Below are 20,927 nucleotides of genomic sequence, written 5' to 3' on the forward strand. Positions count from 1 at the left end.
AATCACTCAGCCATTTCAATGCTAAATTCTATGCTAATTCCTTTGTCAAGGGGTGCCTCTGTGGATGTGTATGCTTTGACTTTAACATAGCCATTTCTGTGACCAGTCACAAGCTAATCACTCAGCTATTTCAATGATAAAGTCTCCTGTTTGATTTGTAATAGTTGCCTCTGCGGATGTGTAAGCTTTAACTTCAACATAGCTATTTCTGTGACCAGTTACAAGCTAATCACTCAGCTATTTCAATGATAAATTCTCCTGTTTAATTTGTACTAGGTGCCTCGGTGAATGTGTATGCTCTGACTTTAACATAGCCATTTCTGTGACCAGTTACAAGCTAATCACTCAGCCATTTCAATGCTAAATTCTATGCTAATTCCTTTGTCAAGGGGTGCCTCTGCGGATGTGTATGCTTTAACTTTAGCATAGCCATTTCTGTGACCAGTCACAAGCTAATCACTCAGCTATTTCAATGCTAAATTCTCCTGTTTGATTTGTACTAGGTGCCTCTGTGGATGTATATGCTCTGACTTTAAAATAGCTATTTCTGTGACCAGTCACAAGCTAATCACTCAGTTATTTCAATGCTAAATTATCCTGTTTGATTTGTACCAGGTGCCTCTGTGGATGTGTATGCTCTGACTTTAACATAGCCATTTCTGTGACCAGTCACAAGCTAATCACTCAGCTATTTCAATGCTAAATTCTCCTGTTTGATTTGTACTAGGTGCCTCTGTGGATGTATATGCTCTGACTTTAAAATAGCTATTTCTGTGACCAGTCACAAGCTAATCACTCAGTTATTTCAATGCTAAATTATCCTGTTTGATTTGTACTAGGTGCCTCTGTGGATGTGTAAGCTTTGACTTTAACATAGCCATTTCTGTGACCAGTCACAAGCTAATCACTCAGCTATTTCAATGCTAAATTCTCCTGTTTGATTTGTACTAGGTGCCTCTGTGGATGTGTAAGCTTTAACTTCAACATAGCCTTTTCTGAGACCAGTCACTAGCTAATCACTCAGTTATTTCAATGCTAAATTCGCCTAGTTATTTCAATGCTAAATTCTCCTGTTTGATTTGTACTAGGTGCCTCGGTGAATGTATATGCTCTGACTTTAACATAGCTATTTCTGTGACCAGTCACAAGCTAATCACTCAGCCATTTCAATGCTAAATTCTCCTGTTTGATGAGTACTAGGTGCCTCTGTGAATGTGTATGCTCTAACTTTGACATAGCTATTTCTGTGACCAGTCACAAGCTAATCACTCAGCTATTTCAATGCTAAATTCTATGCTAATTCCTTTGTCAAGGGATGCCTCTGTGGATGTGTATGCTTTGACTTTAACATAGCCATTTCTGTGACCAGTCACAAGCTAATCACTCAGCTATTTCAATGCTAAATTCTCCTATTTGATTTGTACTAGGTGCCTCTGTGGATGTGTAAGCTTTAACTTTAACATAGCCATTTCTCTGACCAGTCACAAGCTAATCACTCAGCTATTTCAATGCTAAATTCTATGCTAATTCCTTTGTCAAGGGATGCCTCTGTGGATGTGTATACTTTAACTTAGCTATTTCAATGAGCCATTTCAATGCTAAATTCTATGCTAATTCCTTTGTCAAGGGGTGCCTCTGTGGATGTGTATACTTTAACTTAGCTATTTCAATGCTAAATTCTATGCTAATTCCTTTGTCAAGGGGTGCCTCTGTGGATGTGTATGCTTTAACTTTAACATAGCCATTTCTGTGACCAGTCACAAGCTAATCACTCAGCTATTTCAATGCTAAATTCTCCTGTTTGATTTGTACTAGGTGCCTCTGTGGATGTGTATGCTTTAACTTTAACATAGCCATTTCTGTGACCAGTCACAAGCTATTCACTCAGCTATTTCAATGCTAAATTCTCCTGTTTGATTTGTACTAGGTGCCTCGGTGGATGTGTAGGCTTTGACTTTAACATAGCCATTTCTGTGACCAGTCACAAGCTAATCACTCAGCTATTTCAATGCTAAATTCTCCTGTTTGATTTGTACTAGGTGCCTCTGTGGATGTGTATGCTTTAACTTTAACATAGCCATTTCTGTGACCAGTCACAAGCTAATCACTCAGCTATTTCAATGCTAAATTCTATGCTAATTCCTTTGTCAAGGGGTGCATCTGTGGATGTGTATACTTTAACTTAGCTATTTCAATGAGCCATTTCAATGCTAAATTCTATGCTAATTCCTTTGTCAGGGAGTGCCTCTGTGGATGTGTATGTTTTAACTTAGCTATTTCAATGCTAAATTCTATGCTAATTCCTTTGTCAAGGGGTGCCTCGGTGAATGTGTATGCTTTAACTTTAACATAGCCATTTCTGTGACCAGTCACAAGCTAATCACTCAGCCATTTCAGTGCTAAATTCTATGCTAATTCCTTTGTCAAGGGGTGCCTCTGTGGATGTGTATACTTTAACTTAGCTATTTCAATGCTAAATCTATGCTAATTCCTTTGTCAAGGGGTGCCTCTGCGGATGTGTATACTTTAACTTAGCTATTTCAATGCTAAATTCTATGCTAATTCCTTTGTCAATGGGTGCCTCTGTGGATGTGTATACTTTAACTTAGCTATATCAATGCTAAATTCTATGCTAATTCCTTTGTCAAGGGGTGCCTCTGTGGATGTGTATACTTTAACTTAGCTATTTCAATGAGCCATTTCAATGCTAAATTCTATGCTAATTCCTTTGTCAAGGGGTGCCTCTGTGGATGTGTATGCTTTAACTTAGCTATTTCAATGCTAAATTCTATGCTAATTCCTTTGTCAAGGGGTGCCTCTGCGGATGTGTATACTTTTAACTTAGCTATTTCAATGAGCCATTTCAATGCCAAATTCTATGCTAATTCCTTTGTCAAGGGGTGCCTCTGTGGATGTGTATACTTTAACTTAGCTATTTCAATGAGCCATTTCAATGCTAAATTATTTGCTAATTCCTTTGTCAAGGCGCTTGGTCTGTTTCCTCTCACACAGCTGAAAAGGTCGCGATCTGAGCGTGGCTTCTCCCACTCCAGCGCTGTCCTACCAGACAGCCTCGTTCCCCTTCACCTGACGAAGGCCGCTTGTGGTGTTGTGGCCGAAACGTCGGCCACAACACAATTTTTTTCGTCACTTTATATTTATATTTTTTTAACCCCACGTGACTTTACCCCCCAATAGAACCATTGTGTGCAGCTGTGACCCATCAATAAATAAATGTAGCCTCCCGAGTGTGCCGAGTTTCACTCTACCGATGTGACCTCGTGAGACGGGAGCTCATCGCTGCGGTTCCTACGCCTGGTGACTGACCCTGGGGTTGCGCCCGAAACGTCGTGATTTAGTTTTATTTCATTCGAGAACGGCAACTTGACTTGACCCTAAAGAACCAACAGAGGCTACCCGGGGGAGCTTTGTCTGTGTCTGTGTGTGACTGCACTTGCCCCTACGGCCCTGCTAGAGGCTACCTGGGGGAGCTTTGTCTGTGTCTGTGTGACTGCACTTGCCCCTACAGCCCTGCTAGAGGTCTACCTGGGGGAGCTTTGTCTGTGTCTGTGTGACTGCACTTGCCCCTACGGCCCTGCTAGAGGCTACCTGGGGGAGCTTTGTCTGTGTCTGTGTGACTGCACTTGCCCCTACAGCCCTGCTAGAGGCTACCTGGGGGACCTTTGTCTGTGTCTGTGTGACTGCACTTGCCCCTACAACCCTGCTAGAGGCTACCTGGGGGATCTTTGTCTGTGTCTGTGTGACTGCACTTGCCCCTACAGCCCTGCTAGAGGCTACCTGGGGGAGCTTTGTCTGTGTCTGTGTGACTGCACTTGCCCCTACAGCCCTGCTAGAGGCTACCTGGGTCACCTTTGTCTGTGTCTGTGTAACTGCACTTGCCCCTACGGCCCTGCTAGAGGCTACCTGGGTCACCTTTGTCTGTGTCTGTGTGACTGCACTTGCCCCTACAGCCCTGCTAGAGGCTACCTGGGGGAGCTTTGTCTGTGTCTGTGTGACTGCACTTGCCCCTACGGCCCTGCTAGAGGCTACCTGGGGTCACCTTTGTCTGTGTCTGTGTGACTGCACTTGCCCCTACAGCCCTGCTAGAGGCTACCTGGGGGAGCTTTGTCTGTGTCTGTGTAACTGCACTTGCCCCTACAGCCCTGCTAGAGGCTACCTGGGGCAGCTTTGTCTGTGTCTGTGTGACTGCACTTGCCCCTACAGCCCCGCTAGAGGCTACCTGGGTCACCTTTGTCTGTGTCTTTGTGTGCCTGCACTTGCCCCTACAGCCCTGCTAGAGGCTACCTGGGGGAGCTTTGTCTGTGTCTGTGTGATTGCACTTACCCCTACAGCCCTGCTAGAGGCTACCTGGGTCACCTTTGTCTGTGTCTTTGTGTGCCTGCACTTGCCCCTACAGCCCTGCTAGAGGCTACCCGGGTCACCTTTGTCTGTGTCTTTGTGTGCCTGCACTTGCCCCTACAGCCCTGCTAGAGGCTACCTGGGTCACCTTTGTCTGTGTCTGTGTGACTGCACTTGCCCCTACGGCCCTGCTAGAGGCTACCTGGGTCACCTTTGTCTGTGTCTGTGTGACTGCACTTGCCCCTACAGCCCTGCTAGAGGCTACCTGGGGGAGCTTTGTCTGTGTCTGTGTGACTGCACTTGCCCCTACAGCCCTGCTAGAGGCTACCTGGGGGAGCTTTGTCTGTGTCTGTGTGACTGCACTTGCCCCTACGGCCCTGCTAGAGGCTACCTGGGGGAGCTTTGTCTGTGTCTGTGTGACTGCACTTGCCCCTACAGCCCTGCTAGAGGCTACCTGGGGGACCTTTGTCTGTGTCTGTGTGTGACTGCACTTGCCCCTACAGCCCTGCTAGAAGGCTACCTGGGGGACCTTTGTCTGTGTCTTTGTGTGCCTGCACTTGCCCCTACAGCCCTGCTAGAGGCTACCTGGGTCACCTTTGTCTGTGTCTTTGTGTGCCTGCACTTGCCCCTACGGCCCTGCTAGAGGCTACCTGGGTCACCTTTGTCTGTGTCTGTGTGACTGCACTTGCCCCTACAGCCCTGCTAGAGGCTACCTGGGTCACCTTTGTCTGTGTCTTTGTGTGCCTGCACTTGCCCCTACGGCCCTGCTAGAGGCTACCTGGGTCACCTTTGTCTGTGTCTTTGTGTGCCTGCACTTGCCCCTACGGCCCTGCTAGAGGCTACCTGGGTCACCTTTGTCTGTGTCTTTGTGTGCCTGCACTTGCCCCTACAGCCCTGCTAGAGGCTACCTGGGTCACCTTTGTCTGTGTCTTTGTGTGCCTGCACTTGCCCCTACAGCCCTGCTAGAGGCTACCTGGGCGAGCTTTGTCTGTGTCTGTGTGACTGCACTTGCCCCTACAGCCCTGCTAGAGGCTACCTGGGGGAGCTTTGTCTGTGTCTGTGTGACTGCACTTGCCCCTACAGCCCTGCTAGAGGGCTACCTGGGGGACCTTTGTCTGTGTCTGTGTGTGACTGCACTTGCCCCTACAGCCCTGCTAGAGGCTACCTGGGTCACCTTTGTCTGTGTCTGTGTGACTGCACTTGCCCCTACAGCCCTGCTAGAGGCTACCTGGGGTCACCTTTGTCTGTGTCTGTGTAACTGCACTTGCCCCTACAGCCCTGCTAGAGGCTACCTGGGGTCACCTTTGTCTGTGTCTGTGTAACTGCACTTGCCCCTACAGCCCTGCTAGAGGCTACCTGGGGTCACCTTTGTCTGTGTCTGTGTAACTGCACTTGCCCCTACAGCCCTGCTAGAGGCTACCTGGGGGACCTTTGTCTGTGTCTGTGTGACTGCACTTGCCCCTACAGCCCTGCTAGAGGCTACCTGGGGTCACCTTTGTCTGTGTCTGTGTAACTGCACTTGCCCCTACAGCCCTGCTAGAGGCTACCTGGGTCACCTTTGTCTGTGTCTTTGTGTGCCTCAGGGCTGCTGCTGGTCGCCTTGCTTGGCTGCTCGGCGGTTCTCGTAGGGCTGAGATCGACCCTCGGACGCTCGTGAGTGGTCGCTCGTTGCCATGGTTACCGGCGTTGTTACCGTGGTTACCGTCATCGTTAACGCCCAGATCGACCATTCGGACGCTCGTGAGTGGTCCCTCGTTGCCATGGTTACCATTATCGTAGCCATGGTCACCGTAATGGTTACCATCGTTACCATCACGGTTACCAACGAGGTTACCATCGTCACCATTATCGTTACCATGGTTACCGTCATCGTTACCGCCATCATCACCGTGACTTTGTAGATGATGATGATGATGTTAGTGATCATGATGTTGTTACTGATGATGATGTTAGTGATGATGTTGTTAGTGATGATGATGATGTTAGTGATGATGTTGTTAGTGATGATGTTGCTAGTGATGATGATGATGTTAGTGATGATGTTGTTAGTGATGATGATGATGTTAGTGATGATGTTGTTAGTGATGATGATGATGTTAGTGATGATGTTGTTAGTGATGATGATGATGTTGTGTTAGTGATGATGATGATGTTAGTGATGATGATGATGATGTTAGTGATGATGTTAGTGATGATGATGATGTTAGTGATGATGTTGTTAGTGATGATGATGATGTTAGTGATGATGTTGTTAGTGATGATGATGATGTTAGTGATGATGATGTTAGTGATGATGATGTTAGTGATGATGATGATGTTAGTGATGATGTTAGTGATGATGATGTTGTGTTAGTGATGATGATAATGTTAGTGATGATGATGTTAGTGATGATGATGATGTTAGTGATGATGATGATGTTAGTGATGATGTTGTTAGTGATGATGTTAGTGATGATGTTGTTAGTGATGATGATAATGTTAGTGATGATGTTAGTGATGATGATGATGTTAGTGATGATGATGTTAGTGATGATGATGATGTTGTTAGTGATGATGATGTGTTAGTGATGATGATGTTGTTAGTGATGATGTGTTAGTGATGATGATGATGATGTTAGTGATGATGTTAGTGATGATGATGATGTTAGTGATGATGTTGTTAGTGATGATGATGTTAGTGATGATGATGATGTTGTTAGTGATGATGATGTGTTAGTGATGATGATGTTAGTGATGATGATGATGATGTTAGTGATGATGATGATGATGTTAGTGATTATAATCTTATTAGTGATGATGATGATGTTAGTAATGATGATGATGTTAGTGATGATGATGATGATGATGTTAGTGATTATGATCTTATTAGTGATGATGATGATGATGTTAGTGATGATGATGTTAGTGATGATGATGATGATGTGTTAGTGATGATGATGTTGATGTTAGTGATGATGATGTTAGTGATGATGTTGTTGTTAGTGATGATGATGTTAGTGATGATGATGTTAGTGATGATGTTGTTGTTAGTGATGATGATGTTAGTGATGGTGATGTGTTAGTGATGATGATGTTGTTGCTAGTGATGATGATGTTAGTGATGATGTTAGTGATGATGATGATGATGTTCGTGATGATGTGTTAGTGATGATGTGTTAGTGATGATGATGATGATGATGTTAGTGATGATGATGTGTTAGTGATGATGATGTTAGTGATGATGTTGTGTTAGTGATGATGTGTTAGTGATGATGATGATGTTAGTGATGATGTTGTGTTAGTGATGATGTGTTAGTGATGATGATGTGTTAGTGATGGTGATGATGTGTTAGTGATGATGATGTGTTAGTGATGATGTTGTGTTAGTGATGATGATGTGTTAGTGATGATGTGTTAGTGATGATGTTGTTGTTAGTTATGATGATGATGATGTTAGTGATGATGATGATGATGTGTTAGTGATGATGTTGATGTTGTTGTTGTTGATGATGTTGTTGATGTTGATGATGTTGGTGTTGTTGATGTTGATGATGTTGATGTTGTTGATGATGTTGATGATGTTGATGTTGATGATGTTGTTGTTGATGTTGATGATGTTGTTGTTGATGATGTTGATGATGTTGATGATGTTGTTGTTGTTGTTGATGTTGATGATGTTGTTGTTGATGTTGTTGATGATGTTGTTGTTGTTGTTGATGTTGATGATGTTGTTGTTGTTGTTGATGTTGATGATGTTGTTGTTGATGTTGTTGATGATGTTGTTGATGTTGTTGATGTTGATGATGTTGTTGTTGATGATGTTGATGGTGTTGTTGTTGTTGATGTTGTTGTTGATGTTGTTGATGATGTTGATGGTGTTGTTGATGATGTTGTTGTTGATGATGTTGTTGATGTTGATGATGTTGATGTTGTTGTTGATGTTGATGATGTTGATGTTGTTGATGTTGTTGATGATGTTGATGATGTTGATGATGTTGTTGTTGTTGTTGATGTTGTTGTTGTTGTTGATGTTGTTGTTGATGTTGTTGTTGTTGATGTTGATGATGTTGTTGTTGTTGATGTTGATGATGTTGTTGATGTTGATGATGTTGTTGTTGTTGTTGATGTTGTTGTTGTTGTTGATGTTGTTGTTGATGTTGTTGTTGATGTTGATGATGTTGATGATGTTGATGTTGATGTTGTTGATGTTGTTGTTGTTGTTGATGTTGATGATGTTGTTGATGTTGATGATGTTGTTGATGTTGTTGATGTTGATGATGTTGATGATGTTGATGTTGTTGATGATGTTGATGATGTTGTTGATGTTGATGATGTTGTTGTTGATGATGTTGATGATGTTGATGATGTTGATGTTGTTGATGATGTTGTTGATGTTGTTGTTGATGATGTTGATGATGTTGTTGTTGATGATGTTAATGATGATGATGTTGTTGATGTTGATGATGTTGTTGATGTTGTTGTTGATGATGTTGTTGTTGATGATGTTAATGATGTTGTTGTGGATGATGTTGATGATGTTGATGATGTTGTTGATGATGTTAATGATGTTGTTGTTGATGATGTTGATGATGTTGTTGATGTTGTTGTTGTTTTTGCATCAGAAGGTTAATTCCTGTAGCAGCAAGCGATGTTAACAGAGTTTCCATTCCAAGGTAACTAACTCACTACTACACTACACTATAGTGTACTATAATACACCATAGTACACACTATCGTACTATAGTGTACAATAGTACACTATAGTACTATAGTGTGTACTATTTTGTAATATAGTACACACTATAGTACACACTATAGTACACTATAGTACGGGTACTCTATAGTACACACTATAGTACACTATAGTACACTATAGTACTATAGTGTACTATTGTACACTATAGCACTATAGTGTGAACTATAGTGTACTATAGTACACACCATAGTACACTATAGTACACACTATAGTACACTATAGTACGGGTACTATAGTACACTATAGTACTATAGTGTACTATAGTACACACTATAGTACACACTATAGTACACACTATAGTACCGGTACTATAGTGTGTACGGGTACTATAGTACACACTATATTACCGATACTATAGTCTCTGACGGTTTTTGTGTTTCTACCTTTCAGAGATTTGAGAATCGCCCTGAGAATCTCTGCCAATACCACGACAATTATAATGTGAGCAGAATACTATACACTATACACTACACTATACACTACACTATACACTACACTATACACTACACTATACACTACACTATACACTACTACACTATACACTACTACACTATACACTACTACACTATACACTACACTATACACTACTACACTATACACTACTACACTATACACTACTACACTATACACTACTACACTATACACTACTACACTACACACTACTACACTATACACTACTACACTATACACTACTACACTATACACTACTACACTATACACTACTACACTATACACTACTACACTATACACTACTACACTATACACTACTACACTATACACTACTACACTATACACTACTACACTATACACTACTACACTATACACTACTACACTATACACTACTACACTATACACTACTACACTATACACTACTACACTATACACTACACTATACACTACTATACTATACACTACTACACTATACACTACTACACTATACACTACTACACTATACACTACACTATACACTATACACTACACTATACACTACACTATACACTACTACACTATACACTATACACTACTACACTATACACTACTACACTATACACTACTACACTATACACTACTACACTATACACTACTACACTATACACTACTACACTATACACTACTACACTATACACTACACTATACACTACTACACTATACACTACTACACTATACACTACACTATACACTACTACAATATACACTACTACACTATACACTACACTATACACTACTACACTATACACTACTACACTATACACTACTACACTATACACTATACACTACTACACTATACACTATACACTACACTATACACTACTGCACTATACACTACTACATTATACACTACTACACTATACACTACACTATACACTACTACACTATACACTACACTATACACTACACTATACACTACACTATACACTACTACACTATACACTACTACACTATACACTACTACACTATACACTACTACACTATACACTACTACACTATACACTACACTATTTACTACACTATACACTACTACACTATACACTACACTATACACTACACTATACACTACTACACTATACACTACACTATACACTATACACTACTACACTATACACTACACTATACACTACTACACTATACACTACTACACTACTACACTATACACTACACTATACACTACACTATACACTACACTATACACTACTATACACTACACTATACACTACACTATACACTACACTATACACTACACTATACACTACTACACTATACACTACTACACTATACACTACACTACTACACTATACACTACACTATACACTACACTATACACTACACTATACACTACTATACACTACTACACTATACACTACTACACTATACACTATACACTACACTATACACTATACACTACTACACTACTACACTATACACTACACTATACACTACACTATACACTACACTACTACACTATACACTACACTATACACTACTACACTATACACTACACACTATACACTACACTATACACTACTATACACTACACTATACACTACTACACTATACACTACACTATACACTACACTATACACTACACTATACACTACTATACACTACACTATACACTACACTACTACACTACACTATACACTACACTATACACTACACTATACACTACTACACTATACACTACTACACTATACACTACACTACTACACTACTACACTATACACTACACTATACACTACACTATACACTACACTATACACTACTATACACTACTACACTATACACTACTACACTATACACTACACTATACACTACTACACTATACACTACTACACTATACACTACACTATACACTACACTATACACTACACTATACACTACTACACTACTACACTATACACTACACTATACACTACACTATACACTACACTATACACTACTACACTATACACTACACTATACACTACTACACTATACACTACACTATACACTACACTATACACTACTACACTATACACTACACACTATACACTACACTATACACTACTATACACTACACTATACACTACACTATACACTACTATACACTACTACACTATACACTACTACACTATACACTACACTATACACTACTACACTATACACTACTACACTATACACTACACTATACACTACACTATACACTACACTATACACTACTACACTACTACACTATACACTACACTATACACTACACTATACACTACACTATACACTACTACACTATACACTACACTATACACTACTACACTATACACTACACTATACACTACACTATACACTACTACACTATACACTACACACTATACACTACACTATACACTACTATACACTACACTATACACTACTACACTATACACTACACTATACACTACACTATACACTACACTATTCACTACTACACTATACACTACTACACTATACACTACACTATACACTACTACACTATACACTACTACACTACACTACTACACTATACACTACTACACTATACACTACTACACTATACACTACACTATACACTACACTATACACTACACTATTCACTCCTCCTCCTCCCTCCTCCTCCTCAGGATTGACCCACACGTCAACCTGTTCCTCAGGCCGGAAGACCTCACGTCCACTCAACTCGTTCACTATGGACTTCCCTTTGGTATTGGAAACTCTGGTAACACTTACACACTCACTCACACACTCACTCACTCACTTACACTCACACTCACTCACTTACACACTCACTCACACACTTACACACTCACTCACACACTCACTCACACACTTACACACCCACACACTCACTCACCCACTCACTCACACACTTACACACTCACTCACACACTTACACACTCACAAACTCACTCACCCACTCACTCACACACTCACTCACTCACTTAGACACTCACTTACACACTCACCCACTCACTCACCCAGCCACTCACCCACCCACTCACTCACCCACCCACACACTCACTCACACACTTACAGACTCACTTACACACTCACTCACACACACACTCACTCACACATACACTCACTCACTCACACACTCACTCACCCACTCACACACTCACTCACTCACCCACTCACTCACTCACTTACACACTCACTTACACACTTACATACTCACTCACATACTTACACACTCACCCACGCACTCTCTCACCCACTCACCCATTCACTCACTCACTCACACACTCACTCACCCACTCACTCACCCATTCACCCACTCACTCACACACTCACTCACCCACTCACTCACCCATTCACCCACTCACTCACTCACACACTCACTCACTCACCCAGCCACTCACCCAGCCACTCACCCACCCACTCACTCACCCACCCACACACTCACTCACTCACACACTCACCCACTCACTCACTCACCCACTCACTCACTCACCCACTCACTCACTCACACACTCACTCACCTTCCCACTCACTCACTCACACACTCACCTTCCCACTCACACACTCACTCACTCACTCACCCACTCACCCACTCACTCACTCACCCACCCACTCACACACTCATTCACTCACCCACTCACTCACCCACTCACCTACTCACTCACCCACTCACTCACCCACTCACTCACCCAGCCACTCACCCAGCCACTCACCCACTCACTCTCTCAAACACTCACTCAACCACCTACTCACTCACTCACCCACCCACACACTCACTCACTCACCCACTAACTCACACACTCACTCACACACTCACTCACCCAGCCACTCACCCAGCCACTCACCCACTCACTCACTCACCCACTCATCAACTCACTCACTCACCCACTCATACACTCACTCAGTCACTTACTCATACAACAACAACAACCGCCATTCGCCACTAAGTGGCGGTGACGTCACCACGACGCTTGTGCCAGGCTATGTGCACCCTGAGGCCACGTGAAGTGTCGAACGCCCGCTGGCAGGAGGTCACGGGGCAGACCCAGGTGCCACGGGTCGACTGACTGAGATGACTGGCTGATGCACCACCTGTGCCCCCTACTGTGCCAACCTGCTGTGCTTTAGCCACCCGGCGCTCCGCTCGTTGTTGTGAGCGTCGCTCCTCCGCCCTCCGTTGTTGTTGGAGGGCGACTGCCTCCAACTGCCCAGTAGCATCCTTCACGAGCCTCCTCCACAGAGGCCGATCTTGACACCGCTGGTACCAGTCATCGGCAAGTCCACTCAGCTCCACGTCCTCCTGTACCACATCACTCCATCTCTTCTCTAGCCCGTGCCGCGCCCGTTTAGCCCCCTCGATCCGGCAGAACAAAAGCTGTTTCGGCATGCGGTGGCTTGGAATGCGGGCTACATGACCCAGCCATCGCAGCCTTGCCTGCCGGAGGCGCTCACCGATGGGACCCTGCCCAGATCTTTCAAAGATTTGTGAGCTCCTCACACAATCCAGCCTTGTTAAACCCAGGATGGATCGTAGGCAGGCCAGCCTAAATGTTTCTAACCGGCGAAGATGTTCCATTAGGGGGGTCCATGTTTCGCAAGCGTAGAGAAGGGAGGGAATGACCGTGGCCGAGAAGACCTGAAGCTTAGTGCGGAGCGACAGACCAGGTAGCTTCCACACAGCGTTACGCAACCGATGAAAAGATATTGCCGCTCGACTGATTCGGAGTGAGACCTCTGCTGTTAAACTGGAGCCAGTCATAAGCACACTGCCCAGGTATGGGAAACTCTCCACTCTCTCCACAACTGCCCCATCACCGATTGGGAGTTGTGGGGGTGGAGTGTCCGATGGTACAAAATACCCAGGCAGGTGCTTAGTTTTGGTTGGGCTAATGGTAAGGCCCCACCTCTTAGTGGCACGCTCCAGTCTCAGCAGCAGCGTCTCCAACTCCTCCTCTGACTGAGCAGCTATTACCAAATCATCAGCATACATAACGTGGTTGAGCAATAGGGAGCCATCCCTTGACCGCACCCGGGCATCGATCAGCCTCCCATTATATCTGTACCATATGGAGATTCCCCCGGTACAGCTATTGAAGGCTTCACGAACTACGTGGTCAAAATAGATGTTAAATAATGTGGGAGCCAGAGGACATCCCTGTCGCACCCCAAGGTGTACAGGGAATGGCTCTGACTCCCGGCCACGTAGTTTTACCCGGGCCCGCTCACCATCATGAAGGTCCTTAATGATCGTGAGCAGAGGGTCAGGTACTCCAAAAGCACGACGAACGACCCAGAGCCCAGGCCTACTGATGGTATCATAGGCCTTGACCAGGTCAATAATGCAGAGATGTAGGTCTTGTTGGAATTCCCTACACCTCTGCTCAGACACACACACACAGACACACACACACACAGACACACACAGACACACAGACACACACAGACACACACACAGACACACACACAGACACACACACACAGACACACACAGACACACACACAGACACACACAGACACACAGACACACAGACACACACACACAGACACACAGACACACACACACAGACACACACACAGACACACACACAGACACTACTGCTCCCCACCCTTCATCTGTCACTGACTAACCCAAAAACCCCTCCCCTCAACCCCCCCTCAACCCCTCCCCTCAACCCCCCCCTCAACCCCCTCCCCTCAACCCCTCCCCTCAACCCCCCTCCCCTCACCCCCTCCCCCCTCCGTAGGGCCAACGTTGAAGAGAATTCTGAACCGGACCAAACGGTACGGCCTTAACGTTTCCAGTCCCAGGTGAGGATACCACGGAGGGAGGGAGGGAGGAGAGGCTACCTGGGGGAGCTTTGTCTGTGTCTGTGTGACTGCACTTGCCCCTATAGCCCTGCTAGAGGCTACCTGGGGGAGCTTTGTCTGTGTCTGTGTGACTGCACTTGCCCCTATAGCCCTGCTAGAGGCTACCTGGGTCACCTTTGTCTGTGTCTGTGTGACTGCACTTGCCCCTACAGCCCTGCTAGAGGCTACCTGGGGGAGCTTTGTCTGTGTCTGTGTGACTGCACTTGCCCCTACAGCCCTGCTAGAGGCTACCTGGGGGAGCTTTGTCTGTGTCTGTGTGACTGCACTTGCCCCTACAGCCCTGCTAGAGGTTACCTGGGGGAGCTTTGTCTGTGTCTGTGTGACTGCACTTGCCCCTACGGCCCTGCTAGAGGCTACCTGGGGGAGCTTTGTCTGTGTCTGTGTGACTGCACTTGCCCCTAGAGCCCTGCTAGAGGCTACCTGGGGGAGCTTTGTCTGTGTCTGTGTGACTGCACTTGCCCCTACAGCCCTGCTAGAGGCTACCTGGGGGAGCCTTGTCTGTGTCTGTGTAACTGCACTTGCCCCTACGGCCCTGCTAGAGGCTACCTGGGTCACCTTTGTCTGTGTCTGTGTGACTGCACTAGCCCCTACAGCCCTGCTAGAGGCTACCTGGGGGAGCTTTGTCTGTGTCTGTGTGACTGCACTTGCCCCTACAGCCCTGCTAGAGGCTACCTGGGGGAGCTTTGTCTGTGTCTGTGTGACTGCACTTGCCCCTACAGCCCTGCTAGAGGCTACCTGGGGGAGCTTTGTCTGTGTCTGTGTGACTGCACTTGCCCCTACAACCCTGCTAGAGGCTACCTGGGGGAGCTTTGTCTGTGTCTGTGTAACAGCACTTGCCCCTACAGCCCTGCTAGAGGCTACCTGGGGGAGCTTTGTCTGTGTCTGTGTGATTGCACTTGCCCCTACAGCCCTGCCAGAGGCTACCTGGGGGAGCTCTGTCTGTGTCTGTGTAACTGCACTTGCCCCTACAGCCCTGCTAGAGGCTACCTGGGGGAGCTTTGTCTGTGTCTGTGTAACTGCACTTGCCCCTACGGCCCTGCTAGAGGCTACCTGGGTCACCTTTGTCTGTGTCTGTGTGACTGCACTTGCCCCTACAGCCCTGCTAGAGGCTACCTGGGGGAGCTTTGTCTGTGTCTGTGTGACTGCACTTGCCCCTACAGCCCTGCTAGAGGCTACCTGGGGGAGCTTTGTCTGTGTCTGTGTGACTGCACTTGCCCCTACAGCCCTGCTAGAGTCTACCTGGGGGAGCTTTGTCTGTGTCTGTGTGACTGCACTTGCCCCTACGGCCCTGCTAGAGGCTACCTGGGGGAGCTTTGTCTGTGTCTGTGTGACTGCACTTGCCCCTAGAGCCCTGCTAGAGGCTACCTGGGTGAGCTTTGTCTTTGTCTGTGTGACTGCACTTGCCCCTACAGCCCTGCTAGAGGCTACCTGGGGGAGCTTTGTCTGTGTCTGTGTAACTGCACTTGCCCCTACTGCCCTGCTAGAGGCTACCTTGGGGAGCTTTGTCTGTGTCTGTGTGACTGCACTTGCCCCTACAGCCCTGCTAGAGGCTACCTGGGGGACCTTTGTCTGTGCCCGGCAGGCGCTGCGTTGTGGTGGGGAACGGTCACGTGCTCAAGGGGCGTGGCCTCGGGGCGGCCATCGACCGGCATGACGTCATCATCAGGTGGGCCCAGTGCAGAAAGCAACCGGTATGCGTTTCGCATCGCGACGTGACGTCACGCTCACACCGCACCACGTGACAACCTCCCCACCTCGTTGTGACGTCACACCACCCCCACACCACACCACGTGACACCCCCCCCCCACTCACCATTGTGACGTCACAACACGCCCCCTCAACCAAATCCCCCACAACCTCCAGGATGAACGATGCCCCAACGCTGGGCCACGAGGTGGACGTGGGCCAGAGGACGACCCTGCGTCTCCTCTACCCAGAGTCGTCCTCCACCTCCTCGTCCACCTCCTCGTCGTCCTCCACCTCCTCCTCGTCGTCCACCTCCACGTGGGGGCAGGGAGAGGGCAGCCTCATGGCCGTGCTGGCCTTCAAGCCGGCCGACCTGCAGTGGCTGCAGCAGATGGTGGAGAAGAATCTCTCGGTGAGGAGCCTAGCGGTGGTAGTGTATAGTGTAGTGTAGTAGTGTAGTGTAGTGTGTAGTGTAGTGTAGTAGTGTAGTGTATAGTGTAGTAGTGTAGTGTATAGTGTAGTGTAGTAGTGTAGTGTAGTAGTAGTGTAGTAGTGTAGTTTATAGTGTAGTGTAGTAGTGTATAGTGTAGTGTAGTAGTGTATAGTGTAGTAGTGTATAGTGTAGTAGTGTATAGTGTAGTAGTGTATAGTGTAGTGTAGTAGTGTAGTGTAGTAGTGTATAGTGTAGTGTAGTAGTGTAGTAGTGTATAGTGTAGTAGTGTAGTAGTAGTGTAGTGTAGTAGTAGTGTATAGTGCAGTGTAGTAGTGTAGTGTAGTTTATAGTGTAGTGTAGTAGTGTAGTAGTAGTGTATAGTGTAGTGTAGTAGTAGTGTAGTGTAGTAGTGTAGTGTATAGTGTAGTGTAGTAGTAGTGTAGTGTAGTAGTGTAGTGTATAGTGTAGTGTAGTAGTGTAGTGTATAGTGTAGTGTGTAGTGTAGTAGTAGTGTAGTAGTGTATAGTGTAGTGTAGTAGTAGTGTAGTAGTGTATAGTGTAGTGTAGTAGTAGTGTGCAGTGTAGTAGTGTAGTGTAGTAGTGTATAGTGTAGTAGTGTAGTGTAGTAGTGTATAGTGTAGTGTAGTAGTAGTGTGTAGTGTAGTAGTGTAGTGTAGTAGTGTATAGTGTAGTAGTGTAGTGTAGTGTAGTTTATAGTGTAGTGTAGTAGTAGTGTAGTTTATAGTGTAGTGTAGTAGTAGTGTAGTGTATAGTATAGTGTAGAAGTAGTGTATTAGTGTAGTGTATAGTGTAGTAGTGTATAGTGTAGTGTAGTAGTAGTGTAGTGTGTAGTGTAGTGTAGTAGTAGTGTAGTTTATAGTGTAGTAGTAGTGTAGTGTATAGTGTAGTAGTAGTGTAGTAGTGTAGTGTATAGTGCAGTAGTGTAGTAGTAGTGTATAGTGTAGTGTATAATGTAGTGTAGTGTAGTTTATAGTGTAGTGTAGTAGTGTATAGTGTAGCAGATAGTGGAGAAGAATCTCTCGGTGAGTAGCCTAGCGGTGGTAGTGTATAGTGTAGTGTAGTAGTAGTGTAGTGTGTAGTGTAGTGTAGTAGTAGTGTAGTGTGTAGTGTATAGTGTAGTAGTGTAGTGTAGTAGTGTAGTAGTAGTGTAGTGTATAGTGTAGTGTAGTAGTGTAGTGTATAGTGTAGTGTAGTAGTGTAGTGTAGTAGTGTAGTGTAGTGTGTAGTGTAGTAGTAGTGTAGTGTATAGTGTAGTGTAGTAGTAGTGTAGTAGTGTAGTGTATAGTGTAGTGTATAGTGTAGTAGTGTAGTGTAGTAGTGTAGTAGTAGTGTAGTAGTGTAGTGTAGTGTGTAGTAGTAGTGTAGTAGTGTATAGTGTAGTGTAGTAGTAGTGTAGTGTATAGTGTAGTGTAGTAGTGTAGTGTAGTTTATAGTGTAGTGTAGTAGTGTAGTGTAGTAGTGTGTAGTAGTGTAGTAGTAGTGTAGTGTAGTGTGTAGTGTAGTAGTGTATAGTGTAGTGTAGTAGTGTAGTGTAGTAGTGTATAGTGTAGTAGTGTAGTGTAGTTTATAGTGTAGTGTAGTAGTAGTGTAGTGTATAGTGTAGTGTAGAAGTAGTGTATTAGTGTAGTGTATAGTGTAGTGTATAGTGTAGTAGTTTATAGTGTAGTGTAGTGTAGTAGTGTATAGTGTAGCAGATGGTGGAGAAGAATCTCTCGGTGAGGAGCCTAGCGGTGGTAGTGTATAGTGTAGTGTAGTAGTGTAGTGTATAGTGTAGTAGTAGTGTAGTAGTAGTGTAGTGTAGTAGTGTAGTGTATAGTGTAGTAGTGTATAGTGTAGTGTATAGTGTAGTAGTGTATAGTGTAGTAGTGCATAGTGTAGTAGTGTATAGTGTAGTGTAGTAGTGTAGTGTGTAGTGTAGTTTATAGTGTAGTGTGTAGTGGAGTAGTAGTGTAGTGTGTAGTGTAGTTTATAGTGTAGTGTGTAGTGTAGTAGTGTAGTGTAGTAGTAGTGTATAGTGTAGTGTGTAGTGTAGTAGTAGTGTAATGTAGTAGTGTATAGTGTAGTGTGTAGTGTAGTAGTAGTGTAGTAGTAGTGTAGTGTATAGTGTGGTGTATAGTGTAGTAGTGTATAGTGTAGTAGTAGTGTAGTGTAGTAGTTTATAGTGTAGTGTAGTAGTGTAGTGTGTAGTAGTGTAGTAGTGTATAGTGTAGTGTAGTAGTGTAGTGTATAGTGTAGTGTAGTAGTGTATAGTGTAGTGTAGTAGTGTATATTGTAGTGTAGTAGTGTAGTGTATAGTGTAGTGTAGTAGTAGTGTAGTGTGTAGTGTAGTGTATAGTGTAGTAGTGTATAGTGTAGTAGTGTAGTAGTAGTGTAGTGTAGTAGTGTAGTAGTTTATAGTGTAGTGTAGTAGTGTAGTGTGTAGTAGTGTAGTGTAGTAGTGTATAGTGTAGTAGTGTATAGTGTAGTGTAGTAGTGTAGTGTGTAGTGTTGTAGTGTATAGTGTAGTGTAGTAGTGTATAGTGTAGTGTAGTAGTGTATAGTGTAGTGTAGTAGTGTAGTAGTGTATAGTGTAGTGTAGTAATAGTGTAGTGTGTAGAGTAGTGTAGTGTGTAGTGTAGTAGTGTAGTGTAGTGTATAGTGTAGTTTATAGTGTAGTAGTGTATAGTGTAGTGTAGTAGTGTAGTGTGTAGTGTAGTGTATAGTGTAGTGTAGTAGTGTAGTGTATAGTGTAGTGTAGTAGTGTATAGTCTAGTAGTGTATAGTGTAGTAGTGTATAGTGTAGTGTAGTAGTGTAGTATGTAGTGTAGTAGTGTGTAGCGCAGTAGTGTACAGTGTAGTGTATAGTGTAGTGTAGTAGTGTAGTGTGTAGTGTATAGTGTAGTGTAGTAGTGTATAGTGTAGTGTAGTAGTGTATAGTGTAGTAGTGTGTAGTGTAGTAGTGTATAGTGTAGTAGTGTATAGTGTAGTAGTGTATAGTGTAGTGTGTAGTGTAGTGTATAGTGTAGTGTAGTAGTGTAGTGTAGTAGTGTAGTAGTGTATAGTGTAGTAGTGTATAGTGTAGTGTATAGTGTAGTGTATAGTGTAGTAGTGTATAGTGTAGTAGTGTATAGTGTAGTAGTGTGTAGTGTAGTAGTGTAGTAGTGTAGTGTGTAGTGTAGTGTATAGTGTAGTGTGTAGTGTAGTAGTGTATAGTGTACTAGTGTAGTAGTGTATAGTTTAGTGTGTAGTGTAGTGTATAGTGTAGTGTATAGTGTAGTGTGTAGTGTAGTAGTGTATAGTGTAGTAGTGTATAGTGTAGTGTATAGTGTAGTGTAGTAGTGTACAGTGTAGTAGTGTATAGTGTAGTAGTGTATAGTGTAGTGTAGTAGTGTAGTAGT

At 44.2% G+C, this 20,927-nt stretch overlaps 1 protein-coding gene across 2 annotated transcripts in view; it reads left to right on the forward strand.

Moving 5' to 3' along the window:
• LOC116936987 (CMP-N-acetylneuraminate-beta-galactosamide-alpha-2,3-sialyltransferase 4-like) overlaps positions 1-20,927 on the forward strand; it is a 54,916-nt gene that overhangs the window by 13,466 nt on the left and 20,523 nt on the right. The window contains exons 3-9 of one of the 2 annotated variants that reach the window (XM_076057387.1): positions 5,943-6,012; positions 8,961-9,011; positions 9,485-9,535; positions 12,205-12,299; positions 15,286-15,349; positions 16,992-17,075; positions 17,274-17,508. In XM_076057387.1, coding sequence (XP_075913502.1) covers positions 5,943-6,012; positions 8,961-9,011; positions 9,485-9,535; positions 12,205-12,299; positions 15,286-15,349; positions 16,992-17,075; positions 17,274-17,508 — 650 coding nt within the window. The remainder of the gene's footprint in view (positions 1-5,942; positions 6,013-8,960; positions 9,012-9,484; positions 9,536-12,204; positions 12,300-15,285; positions 15,350-16,991; positions 17,076-17,273; positions 17,509-20,927) is intronic. The other variant, XM_076057388.1, reaches the window with a different exon arrangement.

Source organism: Petromyzon marinus, chromosome 82 (genome assembly GCF_048934315.1).
Source record: "Petromyzon marinus isolate PM22_M1 ecotype Great Lakes invasive population chromosome 82, UKy_Petmar_22M1.pri1.0, whole genome shotgun sequence".
Classification (NCBI taxonomy): Eukaryota; Metazoa; Chordata; class Hyperoartia; order Petromyzontiformes; family Petromyzontidae; genus Petromyzon; species Petromyzon marinus.